Consider the following 18,624-nt stretch of genomic DNA (forward strand, 5'->3'; position numbering starts at 1 on the left):
GCGAGTACAGGCCCGGAGCCATCAAATGCTCCCTGTATGACGAGCCTTTCAATCTCCAAATCATTTTCGTGAACCTCCTTTGAACCCTCTCCAATGTCAGCATATCCTTTCTCAGATAAGGGGCCCAAGACTGCTCACAATGCTCCAAGTCAGACCTCAGCAGAGCCCTGTAAAGCCCCAGCATTGACACCCCTGCTTCGTAAACCACAGCATGAAATACAGGAGTTGCAAAGTTCCCTTTCAGATGTGAGGACAGGTTTGCAGGATTGCGAGCAGTTCTGTCACCTACCCATAAGAAAGATCTGAAAAGAAGAATTCAGGGAAGATTTACGAGGGTGTTGCCAGGACTTAAGACCTAAGTTGCAGGGCATGGTTTATGATTTCATTCCCTGGAATGTCTGAAAATGAGAAAGTATAGTGGGTACAGATAATGTAAATGCAAGAAGGCTTTTTCCACTGAGATTAGGTAAGGCTGTACCCTTTGGTCCTAGACTCACCCACTATAGAAAACATCCTCTCCACATCCACTCTGTCTGTGCCCGCTGGTCCTAGACTCCCCCACAATAGGAAGCATCCTCTCCACATCCACTCTGTCTGTGCCCTCTGGTCCTAGACTCCCCCACAATAGGAAGCATCCTCTCCACATCCACTCTATCTGTGTCCTCTGGTCCTACACTCCCCCACTAGAGGAAACATCCTCTCCACATCCACTTTGTCTGTGCCCTCTGGTCCTAGGCTCCCCCATTATAGGAAGCATCCTCTCCACATCCACTCTATCTGTGCCCTCTGGTCCTAGACTCCCCCACTATAGGAAACATCCTCTCCACATCCACTCTATCTGTGTCCTCTGGTCCTAGACTCCCCCACAATAGGAAACATCCTCTCCACATCCACTCTATCTGTGTCCTCTGGTCCTAGACTCCCCCACAATAGGAAACATCCTCTCCACATCCACTCTATCTGTGTCCTCTGGTCCTAGACTCCCCCACAATAGGAAACATCCTCTCCACATCCACTCTATCTGTGTCCTCTGGTCCTAGACTCCCCCACAATAGGAAACATCCTCTCCACATCCACTCTATCTGTGTCCTCTGGTCCTAGACTCCCCCACAATAGGAAACATCCTCTCCACATCCACTCTATCTGTGTCCTCTGGTCCTAGACTCCCCCACTATAGGAAACATCCTCTCCACATCCACTCTATCTGAGTCCTCTGGTCCAAGTCTCCCCCACTATAGGAAACATCCTCTCCACATCCACTCTACCTGTGTCCTCTAGTCCTAGACTCCCGCACAATAGGAAACATCCTCTCCACATCCACTCTATCTGTGCCCTCTGGTCCTAGACTCCCCCACTATAGGAAACATCCTCTCCACATCCACTCTATCTGTGTTCTCTGGTCCTAGACTCCCCCACTATAGGAAACATCCTCTCCACATCCACTCTGTCTGTGCCCTCTGGTCCTAGGCTCCCCCATTATAGGAAGCATCCTCTCCACATCCACTCTATCTGTGTCCTCTGTCCTAGACTCCCCCACTACAGGAAACATTTTCTCCACATCCACTCTATCTGTGTCCCCTGGACCTAGACTCCCCCACTATAGGAAACATCCTCTCCACATCCACTCTATCTGTGCCCTCTGGTCCTAGACTCCCCCACTATAGGAAACATCCTCTCCACATCCACTCTATCTGAGTCCTCTGGTCCAAGTCTCCCCCACTATAGGAAACATCCTCTCCACATCCACTCTACCTGTGTCCTCTAGTCCTAGACTCCCGCACAATAGGAAACATCCTCTCCACATCCACTCTATCTGTGCCCTCTGGTCCTAGACTCCCCCACTATAGGAAACATCCTCTCCACATCCACTCTATCTGTGTTCTCTGGTCCTAGACTCCCCCACTATAGGAAACATCCTCTCCACATCCACTCTACCTGTGTCCTCTAGTCCTAGACTCCCGCACAATAGGAAACATCCTCTCCACATCCACTCTATCTGTGCCCTCTGGTCCTAGACTCCCCCACTATAGGAAACATCCTCTCCACATCCACTCTATCTGTGTTCTCTTGTCCTAGACTCCCCCACTATAGGAAACATCCTCTCCACATCCACTCTGTCTGTGCCCTCTGGTCCTAGGCTCCCCCATTATAGGAAGCATCCTCTCCACATCCACTCTATCTGTGTCCTCTGTCCTAGACTCCCCCACTACAGGAAACATTTTCTCCACATCCACTCTATCTGTGTCCCCTGGACCTAGACTCCCCCACTATAGGAAACATCCTCTCCACATCCACTCTATCTGTGTCCTCTGGTCCTAGACTCCCCCACTATAGGAAACATCCTCTCCACATCCACTCTATCTGAGTCCTCTGGTCCAAGTCTCCCCCACTATAGGAAACATCCTCTCCACATCCACTCTATCTGTGTCCTCTGGTCCTAGACTCCCCCACAATAGGAAACATCCTCTCCACATCCACTCTATCTGTGTCCTCTGGTCCTAGACTCCCCCACAATAGGAAACATCCTCTCCACATCCACTCTATCTGTGTCCTCTGGTCCTAGACTCCCCCACTATAGGAAACATCCTCTCCACATCCACTCTATCTGAGTCCTCTGGTCCAAGTCTCCCCCACTATAGGAAACATCCTCTCCACATCCACTCTACCTGTGTCCTCTAGTCCTAGACTCCCGCACAATAGGAAACATCCTCTCCACATCCACTCTATCTGTGCCCTCTGGTCCTAGACTCCCCCACTATAGGAAACATCCTCTCCACATCCACTCTATCTGTGTTCTCTGGTCCTAGACTCCCCCACTATAGGAAACATCCTCTCCACATCCACTCTGTCTGTGCCCTCTGGTCCTAGGCTCCCCCATTATAGGAAGCATCCTCTCCACATCCACTCTATCTGTGTCCTCTGTCCTAGACTCCCCCACTACAGGAAACATTTTCTCCACATCCACTCTATCTGTGTCCCCTGGACCTAGACTCCCCCACTATAGGAAACATCCTCTCCACATCCACTCTATCTGTGCCCTCTGGTCCTAGACTCCCCCACTATAGGAAACATCCTCTCCACATCCACTCTATCTGAGTCCTCTGGTCCAAGTCTCCCCCACTATAGGAAACATCCTCTCCACATCCACTCTACCTGTGTCCTCTAGTCCTAGACTCCCGCACAATAGGAAACATCCTCTCCACATCCACTCTATCTGTGCCCTCTGGTCCTAGACTCCCCCACTATAGGAAACATCCTCTCCACATCCACTCTATCTGTGTTCTCTGGTCCTAGACTCCCCCACTATAGGAAACATCCTCTCCACATCCACTCTACCTGTGTCCTCTAGTCCTAGACTCCCGCACAATAGGAAACATCCTCTCCACATCCACTCTATCTGTGCCCTCTGGTCCTAGACTCCCCCACTATAGGAAACATCCTCTCCACATCCACTCTATCTGTGTTCTCTTGTCCTAGACTCCCCCACTATAGGAAACATCCTCTCCACATCCACTCTGTCTGTGCCCTCTGGTCCTAGGCTCCCCCATTATAGGAAGCATCCTCTCCACATCCACTCTATCTGTGTCCTGTCCTAGACTCCCCCACTACAGGAAACATTTTCTCCACATCCACTCTATCTGTGTCCCCTGGACCTAGACTCCCCCACTATAGGAAACATCCTCTCCACATCCACTCTATCTGTGCCCTCTGGTCGTAGACTCCCCCACTATAGGAAACATCCTCTCCACATCCACTCTATCTGAGTCCTCTGGTCCAAGTCTCCCCCACTATAGGAAACATCCTCTCCACATCCACTCTACCTGTGTCCTCTAGTCCTAGACTCCCGCACAATAGGAAACATCCTCTCCACATCCACTCTATCTGTGCCCTCTGGTCCTAGACTCCCCCACTATAGGAAACATCCTCTCCACATCCACTCTATCTGTGTTCTCTGGTCCTAGACTCCCCCACTATAGGAAACATCCTCTCCACATCCACTCTGTCTGTGCCCTCTGGTCCTAGGCTCCCCCATTATAGGAAGCATCCTCTCCACATCCATTCTATCTGTGTCCTCTGTCCTAGACTCCCCCACTACAGGATACATTTTCTCCACATCCACTCTATCTGTGTCCCCTGGACCTAGACTCCCCCACTATAGGAAACATCCTCTCCACATCCACTCTATCTGTGCCCTCTGGTCCTAGACTCCCCCACTATAGGAAACATCCTCTCCACATCCACTCTATCTGTGCCCTCTGGACCTAGACTCCCCCACTATAGGAAACATCCTCTCCACATCCACTCTCTCTGCGCCCTCTGGTCCTAGACTCCCCCACTATAGGAAACATCCTCTCCACATCCACTCTATCTGTGCCCTCTGGACCTAGACTCCCCCACTATAGGAAACATCCTCTCCACATCCACTCTATCTGTGCCCTCTGGTCCTAGACTCCCCCACTGTAGGAAACATTGTCACCACGTCCACTCTATCTGTGTCCTCTGGTCCTAGACTCCCCCATTATAGGAAACATCCTCTCCACATCCACTCTATCTGTGTCCTCTGGTCCTAGACTCCCGCACTATAGGAAACATTCTCTCCACATCCACTCTATCTGTGCCCTCTGGTCCTAGACTCCCCCACTATAGGAAACATCCTCTCCACATCCACTCTATCTGTGCCCTCTGGACCTAGACTCCCCCACTATAGGAAACATCCTCTCCACAATCACTTTGTACTGGCCTTTCAATATTCGATACATCTCGATGAGATCCCACCCCCACCTTCATTCTTTTAAACCCCAGTGAGTACAGGCCCATTTCAACTGTATGTTAGCCCTTTCAGTCCAATGAACCTCCTCTGGACCCTCATCATTGCCGGCACGGCCTACCTTCGATCGGGGGGCGCAACACTCTCTACGGTACGTCCGTAGAAATTTGCCAGTGTCTTTTGGCGTCTTACCAAATCTCCTCTAACTCCTCGTGAAGTATAGTGGCCTTCTTTGCGGCTGCATCGATATGTTGGGGCCCGGTTTGGAGGTCCTGGCAGTATTGTAAAGCAGGGCGGGGGTGTAAGAGGGTAATCAGAAGCTGAAAGCAGTGGTGTGATGAAGGTGTGGCTGTCGATGATGGAACCCAGCCGCCCTGGGGGTGGCGATTAGGGCAGAAGTGAAGGAGTGCGAGGATTTGAGGGGGGGGGGGACGTGGCTGGGGGACGAAGCTGATGGTTACCATATGGTATGATCTCGTAGGAATATTCTGAATGTTAAAAGGCCTGAACAGATTAGATTTGGCAAAGTTATTTCCCGTGGTGGGGGATTCCAGGACAAGAGGGCAGGACTTCAGGATTGAAGGACGTCCTTTTAGAACTGACATGCAGAGAAATTACTTTAGTCAGAGGTGGTAAATCTGTGGAATTTCCTTCCACGAGTGACTGTGGAGGCCGAGTCACGGGTGTATTTCAGGCTGAGATAGACAGGTTCTTGATAAGTCAGGGCATCAAAGGGTCTGGGGTGAAGGCAGGGGAGTGGGGATGACTGGAAGAGTTGGATCGGCCCGTGATTGAATGGCAGAACAGACTCGATGGGCTGAATGGCCTACTTCTGCCCCTATATTTTATGGTCTTATGGTCTTGTATCGCTGTAACAGTGCCGGTGACCTGGGTTCAGTTACACCGCTGTGTGTAAGGAACTTGTGCTTTCAGTCTGCGTGACCGAGTGAGTTTCCTCCCGCATTCCAAGGCATGGGCGTAATGGGGCAGCACCGTTGTCTCAGTCTGTTACCGAAAGTGCTCCTCTGTTCAGCCAAGGTGGCACGCAGAGGGTGAGGAACATTGTCCAGAATTGCCAGGGTTTTCCGGAGGGTCCTTTGTTCCACCACGGCCCCCAGTGTGTCCAGTTTGACTCCTGTAACAGAGCCGGCCTCTCTAATCAGTTTATTGAGCCTGTTGACATCACCCACGTTGATGCCATTGCCCCAGCTCACCACCCCATAGAAGATTGTCCTGGAGACAACAGACTGGTAGAATGTGTGAAGGAGAGGCCTGCACCCTCCGAAGAACCTTGGGGAGTAGAGGCGACTCTGGCCCTTGTACACGGCCTCTGTGTTGGGGCTCCACTCGAGTCTGTCATCCAGGTGCCCCCCCCCCCCCCCCCAGGTACCTGTAGGTCCTCACCACATCCACGTCCTCACCGTCGATAGTAACAGGGAGCAGTCTTCCTAAAGTCCATCACCATCTCCTCTGTGTTGGGGCTCCACTCGAGTCTGTCATCCAGGTGCCCCCCTCCCAGGTACCTGTAGGTCCTCACCACATCCACGTCCTCGCCGTCGATAGTAACAGGGAGCAGTCTTCCTAAAGTCCATCACCATCTTCTCTGTGTTGGGGCTCCACTCGAGTCTGTAATCCAGGTGCCCCCCCCCCCCCAGGTACCTGTAGGTCCTCACCTCATCCACGTCCTCACCGTCGATAGTAACAGCGAGCAGTCTTCCTAAAGTCCATCACCGTCTCCTCAGTGTTGGGGCTCCACTCGAGTCTGTCATCCAGATGCCCCCCCCAGGTACCTGTAGGTCCTCACCACATCCACGTCCTCACCGTCGATAGTAACAGGGAACAGTCTTCCTAAAGTCCATCATCGTCTCCTCTGTCTTACTGATGCTGAGCTGCGGATGATTCAGCTCACACCGTTTGACAAAGTCCTCCCCCAGGGCCCTGTATCCACCTCCCGTCACACACTCAGCTACTGTTGAGTCATCAGGGAATTTCTGCAGATGACATGACTCAGTGGTGTACCTGAAGTCCGAGGTATAGGGGGTGCACAGGAAGGGAGCCAGCTTAGTCCCCTGTGGGGCCCCAGTGCGGCTCATGGCCGTGTCTGACACACAGCTCTGAAGCCAGACAGACTGTGGCCTGCCAGTCAGGTAGGGTACTCAACACAAGGCTACTGAAAGCTTAAATGCACAACGTGCTTCTGCTCTTCTCTTCAACGTTCTACAATCCCAGTCCTTTATTTGAGGGTAGTTTCGTCAGCTCGTTCCCTGCGTGGGACGGTTACAATAACTTGACTTCTGTCAGAAACACACTGAGTCTCAGCAATTTGCAGAACGTTAAACTTTATTTCTCGAGTCTGCAGAGTCGGACCCAACCAGCTCCTGCTAGATTGAGTGCCGAATTACACTTTGCACAGTTTTTTAAACCCTACTTGTTTACGACTTTGTGAGTTGCACCCATGTGAGGTGCAGACATTCTTCCTTAATCTCATTACAAAATTACAAATGTGATTACCCTTTGGCCCACTTATCAGCCTCAGCGCATTTTGACCGTTATTGTTCAACCGTTAAGCATGTCTTCCCGTTACCCGTATCGCTTCTTTAATCAGCAAGCTATTGTTTCATCCTCATTTTGCAAATTGGTTTATACGTTGCCCTGCAAGTTGCTTTGCACGCTCTTTCTGTGTCAGCACATTCTAAATGGACTCCTTAAGTACCGTCTTTAATTTAATCATTTCTCTCAATCCACCCTTTTTCTTTTTAGAATGTGCTATCAGTTGGGCTTTTGCCACGGGTTTACATAGGCTTCTTCCTCTAGCTCTATTTCCCTTTGTAGGAGTACCTGAACAGGATCAGCTGGGGCCCCTGGTTGCATGACTTGTCTTGCCACCCGAGCTACTAGCTCCCGCAAGCAGGGGATCAGACATGGTAGCAGAAGGAGGACCATCAATCCCCCTCCTATAACCCCTAAAGCGGTTCGCCACCAGCCTCCTTTCAACCATCCGTCCAGCCAGTCCCAATACCCCAGCGGCTTCCAGGTCTGTACCGGCACGTGGGCCAGTTTCCTTATTTTATCTGATATTTTTTGAACCACCTTTCCGTTGTCATCTATCTTTAAGCAGCAGTTGGTTAGATTAAACTTTCCACATACTCCTCCTTCAGCCGCAAGCAAATAATCTAATGCCAAGCGGTTCTGATAAATAGCAGTATATACATTACAGTCCCAAAGTTCATTCTGTCCGTCTTTTGAGCTTTAGCACCATCGGGTCTTCTCCCTGGACGCAAGTCCATTCTGCACCTTCTTCGGGCTTTACGGGTCCCTTGATTCTCGCGGCGTGGGTCCACCCTTTTTCTTTTGTCCTTACTGCGGCTTCGGTGGTCAGTAGCACCTGGAATGGGCCTTCCCACTGCGGCTGTAACTTCTCTGGCTTCCAAGTCTTTAATCAGGACCCAGTCACCGGGCTGAGTTCGGTGGAGTGCGAAGTCCAGAGGTGGGGTTTGTGCGAGTAACCCCTTCCTGCGCAATTCTGCAAAAGAACGAGACAGTGCCTGTAAATAGTCCCTTATAAAGACATCTCCCCCTTGCAGGGAAGGATAGCCCTCCACCTTGTTCCAATATGGAAGGCCAAACAACATTTCATAAGGGGATACTCCTATATCTTTTCGAGGAGCCGTGCAGATTCTTAGTAGGGCCAGGGGTAGACACTTGGTCCAGGGTAGCTTGGTTTCCATCATTAGTTTTGTCAATTGTGTCTTCAAAGTACTGTTCATCCTCTCAACTCTTCCTGAGGGTGCCAGGGGGTGTGCAGCTTCCACTGGATTCCTAAGGCGTCACAGATTAGCTGGTGTGTTTTTGAGGCAAAGTGTGTTCCCCTATCTGAATCAATAGACCCCATTATTCCATATCTCGGGACTATATTTTCTAATAGGATCCGTGCCACTGTAGGGGCATCCGCTTTAGTGGTTGGGAATGCTTCCACCCACCGAGTGAAATGATCCACAATTACTAACAGGTACTTCCATCTCTGAACTTGTGGTAGTTCCGTAAAGTCTATTTGGATCCGATGGAACGGTCGGTCGGCTAGTGTTTGTCCCCCCTTATGGGTGGCACGCATCATTTTCTTGTTTACCTTTTGGCAGGTGTAACAGCCCCACACCTCCTGTTGAGCTAGTGTGAATATCCCTTTACAAACATAGTCCCTTAGGATAGTGTCGCACATAGCTTGCACTCCCCAATGGCTTTGTTGGTGTAGTTGTTGCAGTATATGACGAGTTACTTCCTTATTCAGTACTTGCCGTCCGTCGGGGGTCTTCCACTCGCCTTCTGATGTTTGTCGGGCTCCCAGCTGGCTCATAGCGTCTATTTCTACTTGGGTGAAGACTGGTAGTTTGTTAAGCCCTTCCCTTATTGGTATCAGGGTTAGAAGTTGGACCGTTTTTTCCATTGCTGCCCGTTTGCGAGCCGGTTTCCTATTGCTTCCGGGGCTGTTCCTCATTGATGTCCTGGAACGTGAACCACTGCAATTTCTTGAGGTAATGTTAGAGCTTCCAGAGTCATGCTTATCATTTGTTCGTGAGCTAATTCCCTTCCCCTGGCTGTTATCAACCCCCGTTCTTTCCAAATCTTTCCGAAGGTGTGTACCACTCCATAGGCATACCTAGAATCGGTGTATATAGTGCCTATTTTGTTTCTTAACAGTTGCAGTCCCCTCTGCAAGGCATATAGTTCACAAGACTGGGCTGACCAATTACCCGGGAGCCGGCCGGACTCCACCGTCTCCCTAGTCCTCCCGTTTATAATAGCATATCCACTGTGTCGTACCCCATTGATGCATCTGGAGGAGCCGTCGATATATAGTTCCTCGCCTTCAATTAGGGGAACTTCTTGTAGATCTTCCCTACTTTTTGTCTGAAGGTCTGTTAGCTCCACGCAGTTATGCTCGGTTTCCTCCCCTGTTGATTCCCCGTATAAGAACTGTGCCGGGTTACAACTATTGTTCTTTTCAAAGCTTAAATCATCCCCGACCATCAGAATGGTTTCGTATTTCAGTATGCGAGAGTCCGTCAACCACCGCTGAGCTTTTTGGGCTAAGAGGGTGCTAACGGAGTGCGGGGTATACACCGTCATTCTTCCCCCAAAGGTTAATTTCCGTGCTTCTTCTACTAGTACGGCTGCTGCCGCTACGGCTTGTATGCACGTCGGCCATCCCCGGGATACCGGGTCTAACATTTTTGATAAAAAGGCCACAGGTTGCCGCTTTCCTCCTTTTTCTTGAGTTAGTACTCCTAACGCAGTTCCTTCATTGTTTGTTGCATACAGCTGAAAGGGCTTTTCCAGTGCTGGCAGTGTTAATACCGGGGCCCGAATTAGTTGCCCTTTTATTTTCCTGAACTTCTGTTCTTCTTCTTCGGTCCAGCTGATTATTCCCCGGTCTTCCTTTGCCAATTTGTCGTACATAAACTTCACCAGGAAGGTATAATTCTCTATCCAAATCCGGCAATAGCCCACTAAGCCCAGAAATTGTCTTATTTCCTTCTTTGTCCTGGGAAGCGGTATTTTAGTTATTCCCGCTATTCTTTCTGGGGTTATTTGGCGGTGCCCTTTACTGACTCTGTGTCCGAGATATGTTATTTCCTTCTCGTCAAATTGCAGTTTCTTCTTGGACACCGGCAATCCTTTTTCTCCTAGGTAATTCAGGAGTATTATAGTATCGTCTCGCACTACCTCCTCTGCTGGTCCCGATAGTAGTAGGTCATCGACATACTGTAATAGTTGGTTCTTTTCGGTACAATGGAATCCAGCCAATACTTGCTCCAGTACCTGTTCGAATAGGTTTGGGGACTCCGTGAACCCTTGGGGCAAGACGGTCCACCGGAGTTGCTTCTTCCGCCCAGTGAAGGGATTTTCCCATTCAAATGCGAACATATCTCGGCTACCTTCCTCCAACGGGCAACTCCAAAAGGCATCTTTTAGATCTATCACACTGAACCATTCATGTTCAGGAGGTATTTTGCTCATTAATGTATAGGGGTTAGGCACTACCGGGTATCGTGTTTGGACTACCGCATTTAAGCCTCTCAGATCTTGAACCATTCGATACGTGCCGTCGGGCTTTCGGACCGGTAGGATGGGGGTATTAAAGGGTGACATACATTCTTCCAAGAGTCCATCTGATACCAATGTCTCAATTACAGGTTGTAATCCCCTCCTCCCTTCCATGGCAATGGGATATTGCCGTCTTCTCACCGGGCGGCTGTTTGGCAACAGGGTGATTTTCAGTGGGGTGATGTCCAGGCCGCCCCGATTACCTTCTTGATACCAGACACTGGCCTTTATTTCCTGATCATCCTTTTCAGTCATTACGAACAGTTTCACCTGAATTTCACCTTGATATGGCACCGTCCCGATCCCTAGCAGTGCCTGCAAATCTCTTCCCAATAAGTTGAATCGGGCTGACGGAAGTAATAACACATCCTGGATACCTTCCCGGTCGTCGCATTTTATCTGTACATCTTCTATTATTGGGACCTGCATAGTTTTTCCTCCTATTCCGGAAACCCCAATGGTTTTGGTCCCAATCTTGGTTCCCGGAGGGGCTTGGATTATACTAGTTCTTTCAGCTCCTGAGTCGACCATGAAGGTTACTTCTGACCCTTGAGGACCTAATTTTAAATTTACCAGGGGTTCCTGTTTGTATCTCGTCCCCAAGGGTACACGCTGAGTCTCAGCAATTTGCAGAACGGTAAACTTTATTTCTCGAGTCTGCAGAGTCGGACCCAACCAGCTCCTGCTAGATTGAGTGCCGAATTACACTTTGCACAGTTTTTTATACCCTACTTGTTTACGACTTTGTGAGTTGTACCCATGTGAGGAGCAGACATTCTTCCTTAATCTCATTACAAAATTACAAATGTGATTACCCTTTGGCCCACTTATCAGCCTCAGCGCATTAACACCGTTATTGTTCAACCGTTAAGCATTACCCGTATCGCTTCTTTAATCAGCAAGCTATTGTTTCATCCTCATTTTGCAAATTGGTTTATACGTTGCCCTGCAAGTTGCTTTGCACGCTCTTTCTGTGTCAGCACATTCTAAATGGACTCCTGAAGTACCGTCTTTAATTTAATCATTTCTCTCAACTTCTGTCCACAGAGACTGACTAAGAGGATTGAGGAGTTGAGGCCCAGCACAGACCATCAGAGTGGAGCGTTCAGATTGGAACACGCCAATCCTTACAGCATGAACGTTCCAACAGCACATTCAGCCCATCCAGAGCTCCTGTTTGGCAACCCGTACTTCGAGAGAGGTAAGTGGGATCAAACCTTTTGCCCTGCCTTGCGCCGATTCAGGTTGCAGCAGCTGCTTGCAGTGGCCACTTTATTCGGTGAGCCTGTAGACCTGCCCGTTAACACAAATATCCAATCAGCCAGTCGTCTGGCAGCAGCTCGGTGCATAAAAGCATGCAGACGTGGTCAAGAGGTTCAGTTTTGTTCAGAACAAAACATCAGAGTGGTGGGGGGGGGGGGAGAAGAATAAATGTGATTGCAGTGATTTTGACCGTGAAATGATTGATGGTGCCAGATGGGGTGGTTTGAGTATCTCAGAGACTGCTGATCTCCTGGGATTTTCACACACAACAGTCTCCGGAGTTTACAGAGAATGGTGTGAAAAACAAAAAAAATCCAGTGAGAGGCAGTTCTGTGGGTAAAAATGCCTTGTTAATGAGAGTGGTCAGATTTGAATGGCCAGACTGGTTCGAGCTGACAGGAAGGTGACAGTAACTCAAATAACCACACGTTACAACAGTGGTGTGCGGAAGAGCATCTCTGAATGCACAACACGCTGAGTCTTGAGGTGGACGGGCTACAGCAGCAGAAGACCATGAGCTTATGCTCAGTGGCCACAGGAGCTGCCTAATTCAGTTGCTACTACGTGTATTAAACCTTTCTTGATAAGGGTACACCTGACTGGACTCGCACAAAACGCTGGAGAAACTCAGCAGGTCAGGCAGCGTCGATGGAAATGAATAAATAGTCAACGTTTCAGGCCGAGGCTGGAAAAGAAGGGGGAAGATGTCAGAATAAAAAGGTGGGGCAGGGGAAGGAGGACCAGCTGATAGATGAAGCCTGGGCTGGAGAGGAAGGAATCGGATACAGGAGGAGAGTGGACCGCAGGGGAAAGGGAAGAAGGAGGGGACCAAGGGGCAGATGAGAAGAGGTAAAAGGCTAGAGTGGGGAATAGAAGTAGAGTGAAGGGGGAGGGAATTTTTTACTGGAAGGAGAGATCAATGCTCATGCTGTCAGACGGAATATGAGGTGTTGCTCCTCCACCCTGAGGGTGGCCTCATCTTGGCACACAAGGAGGCCATGGACCGACATGTCAGTACGGGAACAAGAGTTGAAATGTTAGGCCATTGATAAGTTCAGCGTTTGGCAGATGCAGGGGAAGTGCTGGACAAAGCGGTCTGTCCCCACCCCCACCCCCCAAATTACGACGGGTCTCACCGGTGTAGAGGGGGCTGCATCGGGAGCACCCTCCACACCGATGGGTGCCCCCAGCAGATCTGCAGCTGAAGTGTTGCCTCACCTGGAAGGGCTATTTGAGGTGAGGGAGGAGGTGAATGGGCAGGGGTTGGCACTTTGGACTTGCAGGGAGAAGTGATGGGAGGGAGATTAGTGGGGAGGGACGAAAGGAGAAAGCAGAGGGTGAGGGAGGTAAAGACGTGTGATAAGGTCCCTTTGGAGGTGGCAGACTCCACAAAGTTTCAAACAAAAACGAGCAACAGTGAAGAAAAAGCACACGTCACACAGCTCGTGAAAGAGCCTGTTGTCCTGCAAGTCCGCTGGAGGCTAGAGACACCGACCCTGGGGTTAGAGGAGACAGTGGGTGGTACGGAGGGAACGAGGGGACTTGTTTTGCTGCTGTTGTTTAGTCACTTGTTCTGGGGTGTTCTGACAAGCACGCTGAGCGTGCTACGTTGGCGCCAGGAATTTGTGGCGGCACTTGTGGGCTGCCCCCAGCGCACCCTTGGGTGCTGTGGTTACTAAAGCAGATGACACATTTCACTCTAAGTTTTTATGTCATCGTCATTATGCGCCGTGCCGTCTGTTGTCATCATTGTGCGCTGTGTCGTATGACGTGGGCGATCACAGTCTTTCCATGACCCTGACTGTTCTTGGCAAGTTTTTCTACAGAAGTGGTTTGCCATTGCCTTCTTCTGGGGCAGTGTCTGTATAAGACAGGTGACCCCCAGCCATTATCAATACTCTTCAGAGATTGCCTGCCTGGTGTCAGTGGTCGCATCACCAGGACTTGTGATCTGAACCGGCTGCTCGTACGACCGTCCACCACCTGCTCCCATGGTTTCACGTGACCCTGATCGGGGGCTAAGCAGGTGCTACACCTTGCCAGAGGGTGACCTGCAGGCTAGTGCAGGGAAGGAGCACTTCACAAATCATCTGATAGAGACGTATCTCCACCCCAGCACCAGAGTCTGAGTCCGAGTGCGAATCAGATCGAGGAATGTTTAGGGAGGGAATAGGAGAAGATGAAACTTGGGAAACTGAGGAGAGAGCTTCTGCTAGCAAAACGGAGGTGAACTCACTTTGACTTCACCTTTGACCTGGGCATGCAATGGCCAAGGAAAGCCAGACCTTCCATGTGATGAACAGCAGAAAGGGAGAATCAGAATCAAATTCAATATCACCAGCGTTTGTTGTTTTGTGGCAGCATTACATTGCAATACATCAAAATAAAAACTCTGAATTACACTGAATATATATATTTCAATAAATCGTGAGGTTCAACGTCCATTCAGAAATCCAACAGCAGAGGGGAAGAAGTTGTTACTGAATCGTTGAGTGTGTGCCTTCAGGCTCCTGTACCTCCTCCCTGATGGCAGAGGGGAAGAAGCTGTTCCTGAATCACTGAGTGTGTGTCTTCAGGCTCCTGTACCTCCTCCCTGATGGCAGAGGGGAAGAAGCTGTTCCTGAATCACTGAGTGTGTGTCTTCAGGCTCCTGTACCTCCTCCCTGATGGCAGAGGGGAAGAAGCTGTTCCTGAATCACTGAGTGTGTGATTTCAGGCTCCTGTACCTCCTCCCTGATGGCAGAGGGGAAGATGCTGTTCCTGAATCGTTGAGTGTCTTCAGGCTCCTGTACCTCCTCCCTGATGGCAGAGGGGAAGAAGCTGTTTCTGAATCGTTGAGAGTGTGTCTTCAGGCTCCTGTACCTCCTCCCTGATGGCAGAGGGGAAGAAGCTGTTCCTGAATCGTTGAGAGTGTGTCTTCAGGCTCCTGCACTGCCTCCCTGAAGGCAGAGGGGAAGAAGCCGTTCCTGGACCGTTGAGTGTGTGTCTTCAGGCTCCTGTACCTCCTCCCTGATGGCAGAGGGGAAGCTGTTCCTGAATCACTGAGTGTGTGATTTCAGGCTCCTGTACCTCCTCCCTGATGGCAGAGGGGAAGATGCTGTTTGTGAATCCTTGAGTGTGTGTCTTCAGGCTCCTGTACCTCCTCCCTGATGGCAGAGGGGAAGAAGCTGTTCCTGAATCCTTGAGTGTGTGTCTTCAGGCTCCTGTACATCCTCCCTGATGGCAGAGGGGAAGATGCTGTTCCTGAATCCTTGAGTGTGTGTCTTCAGGCTCCTGTACCTCCTCCCTGATGGCAGAGGGGAAGAAGCTGTTCCTGAATCGTTGAGTGTGTGTCTTCAGGCTCCTGTACCTCCTCCCTGATAGCAGAGGGGAAGATGCTGTTAATGAATCCTTGAGTGTGTGTCTTCAGGCTCCTGTACCTCCTCCCTGATGGCAGAGGGGAAGAAGCTGTTCCTGAATCGTTGAGTGTGTGTCTTCAGGCTCCTGTACCTCCTCCCTGATGGCAGAGGGGAAGAAGCTGTTCCTGAATCCTTGAGTGTGTGTCTTCAGGCTCCTGTACCTCCTCCCTGATGGCAGAGGGGAAGAAGCTGTTCCTGAATCGCTGAGTGTGTGCCTTCAGGCTCCTGTACCTCCTCCCTGCTGGGAGAGGGGAAGCTGTTCCTGAATCGCTGAGTGTGTGTCTTCAGGCTCCTGTACCTCCTCCCTGATGGCAGAGGGGAAGAAGCTGTTCCTGAATCACTGAGTGTGTGATTTCAGGCTCCTGTACCTCCTCCCTGATGGCAGAGGGGAAGATGCTGTTCCTGAATCGTTGAGTGTGTGTCTTCAGGCTCCAGTACCTCCTCCCTGATGGCAGAGGGGAAGAAGCTGTTCCTGAATCCTTGAGTGTGTGTCTTCAGGCTCCTATACCTCCTCCCTGATGGCAGAGGGGAAGAAGCTGTTCCTGAATCGTTGCGTGTGTCTTCAGGCTCCTGTACCTCCTCCCTGATGGCAGAGGGGAGCAATCTGTTCCTGAATCATTGAGTGTGTGTCTTCAGGCTCCTGTACCTCCTCCCTGATGGCAGAGGGGAAGAAGCTGTTCCTGAATCTTTGAGTGTGTGTCTTCAGGCTCCTGCACTGCCTCCCTGATGGCAGAAGGGAAGAAGCTGTTCCTGAATCGTTGTGTGTGTGTCTTCAGGCTCCTGTACCTCCTTCCTGATGGCAGAGGGGAAGAAGCTGTTCCTGAATCGTTGAGTGTGTGTCTTCAGGCTCCTGTACCTCCTCCCTGATGGCAGAGGAGAAGAAGCTGTTCCTGAATCGTTGAGTGTGTGTCTTCAGGCTCCTGTACCTCCTCCCTGATGGCAGAGGGGAAGAAGCTGTTCCTGAATCGTTGAGTGTGTGCCTTCAGGTTCCTATACCTCCTCTCTGATGGCAGAGGGGAAGTAGCTGTTCCTGAATCGTTGAGTGTGTGTCTTCAGGCTCCTGTACCACCTCCCTGATGGCAGAGGGGAAGAAGCTGTTCCTGAATCACTGAGTGTGTGATTTCAGGCTCCTGTACCTCCTCCCTGATGGCAGAGGGGAAGAAGCTGTTCCTGAATCCTTGAGTGTGAGTCTTCAGGCTCCTGTACCTCCTCCCTCATGGCAGAGGGGAAGATGCTGTTCCTGAATCCTTGAGTGTGTGTCTTCAGGCTCCTGTACCTCCTCCCTGATGGCAGAGGGGAAGAAGCTGTTTCTGAATCGTTGAGAGTGTGTCTTCAGGCTCCTGTACCTCCTCCCTGATGGCAGAGGGGAAGAAGCTGTTCCTGAATCGTTGAGAGTGTGTCTTCAGGCTCCTGCACTGCCTCCCTGAAGGCAGAGGGGAAGAAGCCGTTCCTGGACCGTTGAGTGTGTGTCTTCAGGCTCCTGTACCTCCTCCCTGATGGCAGAGGGGAAGCTGTTCCTGAATCACTGAGTGTGTGATTTCAGGCTCCTGTACCTCCTCCCTGATGGCAGAGGGGAAGATGCTGTTTGTGAATCCTTGAGTGTGTGTCTTCAGGCTCCTGTACCTCCTCCCTGATGGCAGAGGGGAAGAAGCTGTTCCTGAATCCTTGAGTGTGTGTCTTCAGGCTCCTGTACATCCTCCCTGATGGCAGAGGGGAAGATGCTGTTCCTGAATCCTTGAGTGTGTGTCTTCAGGCTCCTGTACCTCCTCCCTGATGGCAGAGGGGAAGAAGCTGTTCCTGAATCGTTGAGTGTGTGTCTTCAGGCTCCTGTACCTCCTCCCTGATAGCAGAGGGGAAGATGCTGTTAATGAATCCTTGAGTGTGTGTCTTCAGGCTCCTGTACCTCCTCCCTGATGGCAGAGGGGAAGAAGCTGTTCCTGAATCGTTGAGTGTGTGTCTTCAGGCTCCTGTACCTCCTCCCTGATGGCAGAGGGGAAGAAGCTGTTCCTGAATCCTTGAGTGTGTGTCTTCAGGCTCCTGTACCTCCTCCCTGATGGCAGAGGGGAAGAAGCTGTTCCTGAATCGCTGAGTGTGTGCCTTCAGGCTCCTGTACCTCCTCCCTGCTGGGAGAGGGGAAGCTGTTCCTGAATCGCTGAGTGTGTGTCTTCAGGCTCCTGTACCTCCTCCCTGATGGCAGAGGGGAAGAAGCTGTTCCTGAATCACTGAGTGTGTGATTTCAGGCTCCTGTACCTCCTCCCTGATGGCAGAGGGGAAGATGCTGTTCCTGAATCGTTGAGTGTGTGTCTTCAGGCTCCAGTACCTCCTCCCTGATGGCAGAGGGGAAGAAGCTGTTCCTGAATCCTTGAGTGTGTGTCTTCAGGCTCCTATACCTCCTCCCTGATGGCAGAGGGGAAGAAGCTGTTCCTGAATCGTTGCGTGTGTCTTCAGGCTCCTGTACCTCCTCCCTGATGGCAGAGGGGAGCAATCTGTTCCTGAATCATTGAGTGTGTGTCTTCAGGCTCCTGTACCTCCTCCCTGATGGCAGAGGGGAAGAAGCTGTTCCTGAATCTTTGAGTGTGTGTCTTCAGGCTCCTGCACTGCCTCCCTGATGGCAGAAGGGAAGAAGCTGTTCCTGAATCGTTGTGTGTGTGTCTTCAGGCTCCTGTACCTCCTTCCTGATGGCAGAGGGGAAGAAGCTGTTCCTGAATCGTTGAGTGTGTGTCTTCAGGCTCCTGTACCTCCTCCCTGATGGCAGAGGAGAAGAAGCTGTTCCTGAATCGTTGAGTGTGTGTCTTCAGGCTCCTGTACCTCCTCCCTGATGGCAGAGGGGAAGAAGCTGTTCCTGAATCGTTGAGTGTGTGCCTTCAGGTTCCTATACCTCCTCTCTGATGGCAGAGGGGAAGTAGCTGTTCCTGAATCGTTGAGTGTGTGTCTTCAGGCTCCTGTACCACCTCCCTGATGGCAGAGGGGAAGAAGCTGTTCCTGAATCACTGAGTGTGTGATTTCAGGCTCCTGTACCTCCTCCCTGATGGCAGAGGGGAAGAAGCTGTTCCTGAATCCTTGAGTGTGAGTCTTCAGGCTCCTGTACCTCCT

At 50.8% G+C, this 18,624-nt stretch overlaps 1 protein-coding gene across 1 annotated transcript in view; it reads left to right on the forward strand.

The window, feature by feature from the left end:
* LOC132386024 (tax1-binding protein 1 homolog A-like) overlaps positions 1-18,624 on the forward strand; it is a 129,481-nt gene that overhangs the window by 70,752 nt on the left and 40,105 nt on the right. Inside the window, exon 8 of the mRNA XM_059958306.1 lies at positions 11,918-12,071. Coding sequence (XP_059814289.1) covers positions 11,918-12,071 — 154 coding nt within the window. The remainder of the gene's footprint in view (positions 1-11,917; positions 12,072-18,624) is intronic.

The sequence above is a fragment of the Hypanus sabinus genome (genome assembly GCF_030144855.1).
Source record: "Hypanus sabinus isolate sHypSab1 chromosome Y unlocalized genomic scaffold, sHypSab1.hap1 SUPER_Y_unloc_24, whole genome shotgun sequence".
Lineage (NCBI taxonomy): Eukaryota > Metazoa > Chordata > Chondrichthyes > Myliobatiformes > Dasyatidae > Hypanus > Hypanus sabinus.